Source organism: Marmota monax, unplaced genomic scaffold (genome assembly GCF_021218885.2).
Source record: "Marmota monax isolate L192 unplaced genomic scaffold, Marmota_monax_Labrador192_F-V1.1 WCK01_AAM20220418_F8-fsc00023, whole genome shotgun sequence".
In the NCBI taxonomy this organism is placed as follows: Eukaryota; Metazoa; Chordata; class Mammalia; order Rodentia; family Sciuridae; genus Marmota; species Marmota monax.
The window spans coordinates 18,100,410-18,110,241 of record NW_026692907.1 but is presented as its reverse complement, the minus strand read 5'-3'; the positions used below and the strand labels follow the sequence as shown (position 1 = coordinate 18,110,241).

Below are 9,832 nucleotides of genomic sequence, written 5' to 3'. Positions count from 1 at the left end.
TATCATTAAAAGTCACTGGAAAGACAAATTGGTAAGTACACTGCATTTTTCAAAGATTTAAATCGTGGTAGAGATATTAAATAAAGTTTATGATTAAAAGTAAAGTTTTTCTGTTTTTTTATATCCAATCATTATGGCAAATTCAGATATTTTTCATGTAATATTTGAATACATAAACCTAAATTCAACATTTTCTTGCCTCTGAATCTTTTCTTACTTTACCTCACACAGTAAAAGGTATTTTAGTCCTATCTTAAAATAAACAATTATAGTAGTAATATGTGTACAATCACCTTTAAGATTAAAAACAGATTAATATTAGCTTGTCACCCCCTCTTCAAAGCTGTTTTCCATCTTGATGGTGGTAATCCAAGGTAAGGTGCAGAAACAATACAGATAGTTTGATCTCTATATATTACATTTCCAAGTCACTGGGATATATATTTTCCATGGGCTTCAAATAGCAACAAATTAGCACAATGCAAATACTTGTGTGTCATACTGACTTTGGGTATTCTTTGTCAAAATATACTAACCATTTTGAAATTATTGTGTGTTTAGGCAACTTGTGTTATCTAGAGGGCTGGAATTATCCTAAGAAAGCTTTTATGATAACGTACTATTTTAAAAATCATCTACCAATGCCTTTTGTCTTGCAAACTCTGTGACAATTCTGCTAATAATTTTCACCATTTGTTCTTTCCACCTCTAATCTTTTTCAGTTCCCTCCATTACATCTTACTGATCTGTCACATAGAAACAGCTTCCTCAGCAGAAAAACATCAGTAAAAAAAATCAAGAAGGGCCATTATGAATTCCACTCCTTTTTGTTGTTGATTTTTCTTTTTTTAAAGGCACACCCTTGACTTTTATTGTTGTTAACCCAAATTAGATTCTAAGTTTCAGGCAGTAAGCCAGTTATTAAAAAGAAGTTGATACTTTAAAATCAATGACTTATTGGTTTTGGTTCCCTATCAATTGATGAATTGGATGTTTTCTCCCTCATGTGATTATTCTATTCAATCAACTAAAAAAAAAATATCCCCTTTTAATTATTACCTGCCTGTTCTCTGCATGCAGCATGGTAGTACAACTGACAATGAGGTGTTCTGGTATCAGATTTCTTTTCCAGTTGGTCAGAGGGTCCCTTTTCTCTTTTCCTCATTTCTGAACTGTGGAACAGGAAGTATTAAAGCATTGGCCCAAGACAATGTTGTCACATCAGGAGTGGCACAGATGTTTACTAGGATCTTGATCCTCTCAGCTGAGTGTCTCAGAAGCATATCCTGATGCCTTGGGATTGATGTTGAAACCTAATGTAAGAAAAAGACTTGGGGAAGTCCCACACTGGGCTCTCCTCCTGCCTCTCCCACTAAAGATTAAACAACACTGTTGGAACAATTTGAGATGTTTCCTTGACACAAAACTACACTCCTGAGTTTGTTTTCCTGTAAGTGATCCTGGGGTGGCCAGAGGGGGATCTTGATCTTGACGAATGATGATCATCCTACGGTATTTGGATACAGTGGTGTGGCATGAGTTTTAACAAATAGAATTAGGCTCTGAAAGAATTTTCTCATTGAAAACTCAATATTTTAAAATGCATTTAAAGTTACTTCTGGGAAATATACCAAATAAGTCAATCATTGAATCAGCTAATTGTCAAACCCTATAAAATTTTGGAATTATGTCACCTGACATGAAGCAACATCAAAATTAGTGCACCATCTATAAAATTAACTGTCATTTGCCATCAAGTGACAAGTTCTACGCCAAAAAATACCACTGCACTTCTAATAAGTGACACTCATTTTAATAGACCCTACAAAAATACAATATTTTCAGTGTCCCCATAAAACAGTTAACTTACAAATATTATTCTCAGAGCTCTCATGACATCAATATGTAATTCTATTGTAAAATCCCAATAGAATATACTTGAATCCATAGCATGTGAAGTAAATTCATTATATATCTATAAAGAGCTATGTAGAAATATGAGAGAGAACACATATAACCAATTCTTGGAAATTATTCTAAATTTTAAAATTCATATTTTAATCAAATTAATAATTAACAAAAATAAATATTATAAAGGATTATAAGATGACTTTTGATCTTATAGAGGAAAACAGTTCCAATGTAAAAGTAAATAATTCTACATTAACTATTCTTATATTACTCTCTAGAGAGAGCATATTCATAATTTAATATACCTTGATACATTCTTTGGGGAAAAAAGTATTTTATCTATTTCTGTCCACAAACAGCATTAAAATTAATACAGGTAGACCACAGCTCTGAGAAATTATATTTGAAGTTTCATATTTAATGCCAAAGTTTTAAAATCACCCAACATTAACTTTCTAACAAGTCTTTCTTAATGATAAATTTTATCAATTCCCCAAACTCATTTTAAATGATTTAAAAGTAGCAAATTAAAATAAAGCAGCACACAAATAAATTCCACATTTACAAGTAAAGAAATCACAGGGGCTACAGTTTATAATCAACATAAACTGGAAAGAAAGAAATCAATACATTTCCTGCCACCCATCATTCACTGCTTAAATTTGTGGTGAAAAAGACTTATCTATAATGACCTTTAGTCTGTTTTTTAACTCTGCACGTATTGTAGTTAGCTAAAGGCATTGAACAAATTAGTTTTTCCTATTTTTATTCAGGTCCCAGTGATAAATGGAGAATTTATGAAATATTTCACTCTGTGTTATGAGAATTTAGTAAATGAATATGGAACCAAATATAAACACTTTATACCATATGTACAGTTACTTTCATAAGGCATTATCATGAATTTTTATTGAAAAAGATTCAATATAGTAAAGTCTTATTTTAAGATATATTTCTTTCTCAATCCGAGATGTTTAGTTTATGAAAATATTGTTTTTCTCTATATTCTTTTTGTATATATGCCAACATATACCTTGTGCTAGAAATATTTTATGGGAATTATAATTCTTTATGTTCGTATTTTCTATATAAAGGCATATACAACTTTGAGGCAGTGTTTCTGATGGAGAGCAGAATTCATAAAGAGCTGTGTGTGCTTCCGTGCTCCGAAATTATATGAAATCCACTTTGAGAAGAAACTTATTTGATTAAAAAAACAAAAAGAAAAACAAAACTGCACCAATGCACAGCCAGAGGCTGACAGTTAGAACTAATACATAACCACATGAACATCATATTTGTAGAGTTAACATTTTTAAGGATGATCAGTGCTAACATATAGTATTATACATTTGGCACTAATGTTTGCCATTGGTCCAGCAATTGGCAAAATTTGTTTCTATGTATAAATTTCTTTTTGAACATTAGGTCTGGCTAGACATATCTTCACTATTTATAGAAAATATTTAGACAGTAAGCTCACGTTGAATAACTAGGTCTACTGTGTTCTGGAAACTCTTCAGTAGTAATACAGCTTTTTCATGTTCCATATGTACAAAACTGTGTCCATTTGCCTGCAAATGCAAAATAAAACAAGACAATCAATGCAAAATATTTGCTTATCATTGTATCATTGTTTCTAATCATATGATCCAAGGGAACACTGAGCAACAAAAAGATACCAGTTTTAAAATTCACAGTGAAATAGCATCTATGGAAGTAACTTTATCCAATTTATCCAGACTTAATCCAATTTATTAATTCCACTAGTATTTATCCAATCTCTAGTATGTCTTTGCCACTGTGTTGATCATAAAGATACACTGCTGTCCAGTGCGATGGTGCCCATCTGTAATCCCAGTGGTTCAGGAGGCTGAGATAGTAGGATCACGAGTTCAAAGCTAGCCTCAGCAAAAGTGAGGTGCTAAGCAACTCAGTGAAACCCTGTCTCTAAGTAAAATACAAAAAAATGGGCATGGGATGTGGCTCAGTGGTTAAATGCCCCTGAGTTCAATCCCTGGTAAGAAAGGAAGGAAGAAAGGAAGGAAGCAAGGAAGGAAGCAAGGAAGGAAGGAAGATACATTAGTGAAAAACAGGTTTGTGGTATAGTAGTTCAGTCTGGCTGTTGTTCTAGAATTGTTTACAGAGTAGCCTAGTTGAGATGGATTGGGAGTATGCACATGGCCATTGCCTATTGGTTGACTTTTTCAATATTCAGTGGACTGACACTTATTTTTGGCATACAGTGCCTTTGTTATTTTACTTACTCTTTTTATGCTTTTTAAAAACATGATTAATATTACAAATAACCAATCACTTAAATGTTTCACTGCCTTTAGTTTTTTTTTTTTTTTGAGAGAGAGAGAGAGAGAGAGAGAGAGAGAGAGAGAGAGAGAGAGTTTTTTAATATTTATTTTTTAGTTTTCGGTGGACACAACATCTTTATTTTTTTAAATTTTTATATGGTGCTGAGGATCGAACCCAGTGCCCCGCGAATGCCAGGCGAACACACTACTGCTTGAGCCACATCCCCAGCCCCTGCCTTTAGTTTTTAAAATTTCAAACAGCATTACATCTCCAGCAAACTGTATAGTCTTCATAATTTAGAGGAAAGTCATCTGATACATAATACTTTTTCAGTAGTTTTTAAAATTGACTAGACAATGATGTGATAAAGAAAGTTCTAAAATGTTGCATGTTTTAAACTACATTATGTCTAAACAGTAAGGAAAATACTAGGAAACAAAATGTAAACCCTTGGAAATCCATATAGCATAAATTTGTTTTGCATTAGCAAAACCCTAGGCATTGTTTAATAATTTAATGAAAATGTTAATGAAGTGGGCATTAGCTGTTTCCAGTGGCACAAGACAGTAACTGAGTAGAATTTGGGGTATGTTACACAGTTCAAATTTCTTGATTTAAATTATATAAAAATCAGAATGAAGTTTCATTTCATATTATTTGTGGTTAGATGGTAACAGCGAATAGAAAACAGAGCTAATGGTACATTCTTCTTTCTGCTCTTATCCTGTTTCTGACATCAGAAAAATAGCAAACTTGCATGAAATATATACACATATATATTAAACTAATTTTTATTAAAGCATTATAGTTATATATAATATAGTTTGGTTCATTTTGAAAAAAAATCAGACTAAAGTATAGCTGTAACGGGTACACTAACTTAGTGTCTTTAAATTTCCCCAAATGTATACTTAATTGTGAAATTAAAATTTAACTTTACTAATGAAGTTCTTGTATGTTAAAACTTAATAATACACTTGTGAAGGCTCTGATTCCTCTACCTGCAGCCCCAAACCTAGAACAACAATGAATTAAAAACCCACTGAGAGTTTTCAGAGAATTGCTTGAAATTTAAATATCTCAGAGTTTCAGAGATGAGAAATTTGCTAGGATTTGGAAGCATGGTATTTGCCTCAGCCTTAGACCTGATATAATATCAATGCTAAAAATAGACAATAGTATTAGCATTAAGGGCATGAGTGGTGCAAAACTTAGCCAATTAATCATAGTTATTAATTGTGAACTATTCTTTTTTTAGTACCGGGGAGTGAACCCACAGGCACTTGACCACTGAGTCATATCCCAGCCCTATTTTTATTTTTATTTTTTTAATTTAGAGACAGGGTCTCACTGAGTTGCTTAGCACCTCACCATTGCTTAGGCTGGCCTTGAACTCGTGATTCTCCTGTCTCAACCTCCCAAGCCCCTGGGATTACAGGCGTGTGCCATCATCTAACTTTGAACTATTCCTTTATTGAAAGATCTTCAAAGAAATTTGGTCCACTTTGAGTATGATTATTTTTTCAACAAAAAGTGTCTGCTGTGTGCTGACTGTCCAAGATATTACAGTAGACTCTGGGCAGAAACTCAGGAACAGATGAACATGGAGGTTCCTAGGTAAAGGGAGGCTGTCCAGCAGGGGAAGCAAGCCATAGGCACAACTGAAAATATTATACAAGATGCCTTTTTAAATGAAAGGCCTACCCTAGACACTAAGCCACTTGTCTGAAGCCACATAGCTCAGAGAGTGGTTTAGGAATTCATATTTTTATGCTCTAATTTTTATTCCTTCTTATTATTTCTCCCAATAATTCACCAAAATAATAAGAACATGGTCATTTCATATGATCTGAACTGACAATTCACTTGCCATGATAAAATGTTCAATATTTCCTCCTTCAGCATTGTGGCTCCATCTTCTCCTGGAATTCTGTGCTTTATTGTGGTTGCAAAGCTACTATTCTCATTCTGATTCTTATCAGGTGTAATTTCACTTATTCCAAAAAGACTGATAGAGATAACCTTTAGTCCTGAATTGAAAGCTACAGAAATGCTGAATCTCTCCTTCTTGTAGTTTCATCTCTGGCTTAATTGGGTTGTGGTGGCCATATGGGAGCTTTCTTTTCTGAATGTCAAGAACCAAGTCTGAATGTCTGCTGGGGCAATGCCAAAAAACTTGTGAGAGAACAGATTAGAAGGAAGAAAACTTCTAATAAGAAGAATGTACAGTTTTGCTCCTGATTAGACAAGGGTATAAGAAACAAATAAGAATCAAACTGTGATGCTAGTAACTGAAAATAGAAACCTTGGAGAAACGAGGATAAGAGGACAAGTGGAGTTTTCTGGCAATAGAGACAAGGGAACTACTGATCATCCATTTGGAAACAGGAGAGTGGAGTCCAGGAAGCAGGTCAGAGTGGTCCCAGTAACACCAGAGGTGAGGTTTTATAGCAGGATGATCCCACGTAAAACACTGAGATTTACCAGAAAAATCCAACTGCAGGAACAGGATGGAGTTCAAGTTTTGGAAATGTAGAACAGAAATAGATGACAGTGTTTGCTGCTAATGGGGATATCTATGTAAATCTGCTTGAAGTGAGGTAGAAAAGGGGACAGGGCCTGTTACTTTCTATCAGAGGGTGGCAGAAGCTGGCTTTAGCCTGAGAACCAAATTAAAGAGCAGAGAAAACCCTCATGATATCCACACACTGAGCCCAGAGGCCAGGAAACCCTGAGTTCCTAAGAGACCCAAGCATGAGGAGACCTGGGAAGGGTCATCCTGAAGAGGGACCAAGTAGGATGCTCATAGAGGAATAGAAAATCCAAGAGAACCAAACATTTTCTAGTGCCACCAGTTAGCACAATTTTCCACAGCACAGACAAATAAGCAGAGAAAAGCTGAATTAATTCTGGGCTCAACTCCGTTCTGGTTCTGATAAACCAAACTTCATGATGTTGAGAACCACAATCCAGGCTGACTCGGGGACAACAGACCCCTTCATAACTTAGCTCTGAGAACAGCTTGAAAGCACCAGCTTTTGGCTTTTGCACTTACTACATACAAACTAGAGTCAGAGCCCCGAAAACACATAAATAGAGCCGACCACCCAGAAGGCAAGAAGCACGTTGGTGAATTAGATCCCCAGTCAAATGAACACTAGGGTGCTCTCTGTAATTCCAGTCCCCAGACATGTTTTGATTTAAAATTAGAGGGTTGGTGAACCTCAAGAGGCCTGTTTAAAAGAATATAACCAGGGACTGTCTGGGAATGGCTCCAAAATACCAGAAGACTCTAGTTAGTTTAGAAAGTTTACAAAAGATCAAATGAGTTAATATATGTCAAGTGCTTAGGATGGGGCCTGGCACATATAAACAATCAAGAAAAGCTAATACTATTAAAGTTACTACACTACCACTACCTAGAGTTTAAAAAAATAAGACTTTTATTAAGCCATAAGAACAGAAGTTGAAAATATCAGAAGAACTATATTTTTCTTTCTTTTTTTTTTTTTTTGCTTAGATAAAAACCCTAAGTTTTTGATAGATGCAAATGTTAGGATCAGAATGATCACAGGAAACATCCAAGATAACAGCAGGTGGCTAGGTGGGAATTTATGACACAGTTGTCAACTCTCTGGATCTTGGTACAATTTGTTTCTTTGGATGTTGCAAGGTTGCAATTCTTATTGTAGGTTTGTTAAATAAATTCACTGTTTTTTAATGCTTTTTTTTTTAGTTGTTGATGGACCTTTATTTTATTCATTTATTTACACGCGATGCTGAGGATCAAACCCACTGCACATGCTAGGCAAACGCTCTACCACTAAGCCAATACCAACCCCAGCCCAATAAATTCACTTTTTAGTAGTAATTTAACTATTTCTTGATAAGCAGCATTGTGTTATGCCTGTTTCCAGGGACAGCAATGACAGAAGAGCCTGGAAAAAGGGTTTGAGTGGAAGAGATGACAGAACCTTAGCTCTAGAGAATCTACTTCTTTCATCTGTAGGACAAAAAAGCAAAAAGAACTTATATTTGTTTCTATGAAAATGGCTATCTGGTTTATGTCTTGAATAGTTCAGACAGGAATCAAAGGATCATGTCACTGTATTTGTAGGGCTTTTCCAAATAAAATTAAGAAAAAAAATATTTTTTTCATTACTGTGGATTGAACCCGGGATGACCTACCATTGAGGTACATCCCAGTTTTTAAAATTATTTTATTTTGACACTACGTCTCACTAAGTTGCTCAGGTTGATCTTGAACTTGAGATCCTCTTGCTTTAGCCTCCTGAGTAGCTGGAATTTTAGATATATGTCATGGAACTGGCATGAATCCTCTTGCTTTAGCCTCCTGAGTAGCTGGAATTTTAGATAGATGTCATGGAACTGGCATGAATCTCAATCTTTTAACTAGAGGAATTTTGTGGCTGGTTTGTGTGTATGAATAGAAGAGGCTGAGGAAATAAAGGCTGGTACTGTACAATATCAATTGTAGAGTATAAATTCAATGATGCTTTGAAAAATAAATGCATATGATACATTTACACATATAACATTTTGAATATATGCACAATATAAATGCAAAAGATAATATGAAGAATAAATTCTAGCTTAATGAAAATTTAAAATGTTGCCTCTTTTGGATACATATATGCTTTATATAAGCACACTATCAGATTCAAATAAAATGTGTGCAATCTTGAGGAAATTGCATTCTCGTGAGAAACGAGAAACAAATGACTGGCTTATTAAGTTTCAATGAAGTTAATGAGAAAACAATCTAGGAAATGAAAAGATATTCTGAAAATGTTATGTTTCAAGAATGTGTAATTAATGGGTTTTCTAGCCTTAGATGATTTGAAAGTATGAAGGAACATTTTATTGTAATCTTTATTTTGCTTTCAAAAGATATCCCTCCTATTTCACATCTATTTGACATCTTTTGTGCCAGAAAATATTTTTACTCTCCCTTTTTCATGATTTAGATGTAAAAAATCTGAGGATTAATGGAAAACATTATTTGCAATTCCAGCTTCACAATTATAGCTTGTCAATTTACTGTAAAACACACTTAGTTTCTGGATTTCTTCCTCTTGTTCCTTTCTGGATTTATCTCCAATTTCCTTCTGGTAAATGTTTTGTTAAATGGATACATTATGGATGGTTATACTGCAGAAACTTTCCAGATGAGGCTGTAATTCTCATAGGAATTCTGTTGTATTCTTAGCCAAAGATCTAAATTTAAAAACTAGGCTTGGAAAAGGCTCGCCCCCGTTCTGATGGGATTATCCAAGAGCAAGGACAAGACAAATCATTTTAGACTACAAAAGGAAAATCAGATTAGAGACTGGGGCACGTGATTTTTGATTGATTTAAACTCATCCTCAAGGGACAGACATTTAAAGGACCAGTACACATATATTTTGTATATTACATATATACTTTGAAAGCCTGCAGTTCTTGGGATGAGGGAAAACTAAAAAATATAGCAATTGAACTATAGCTATAAGGGTAAGACTTCATGCTATTCAATCTTGACAGCCAGCTATTATGAGACACAGTAGGAATCTTAGATATTTATAACTGTGCTTCTCATGACAACCTGGAGTTA

The 9,832-nt window shown here is 34.3% G+C and overlaps 1 protein-coding gene across 6 annotated transcripts in view; it reads right to left on the bottom strand.

The window, feature by feature from the left end:
• Nucleotides 1–634: 634 nt before the first annotated feature.
• Lrrc7 (leucine rich repeat containing 7) overlaps nt 635–9,832 on the bottom strand; it is a 552,277-nt gene continuing 543,079 nt past the window's right edge. For 5 of the 6 annotated variants that reach the window (XM_058581585.1, XM_046451172.2, XM_058581588.1 and 2 more), the window contains 2 exons: nt 3,395–3,485; nt 635–1,313 (listed from right to left, as the gene is read on the bottom strand). In XM_058581585.1, coding sequence (XP_058437568.1) covers nt 1,261–1,313; nt 3,395–3,485 — 144 coding nt within the window. In that variant the 3' untranslated portion in view covers nt 635–1,260. Of the gene's footprint in view, nt 1,314–1,791; nt 3,486–9,832 lie in introns of those variants that run through there. The other variant, XM_058581586.1, reaches the window with a different exon arrangement.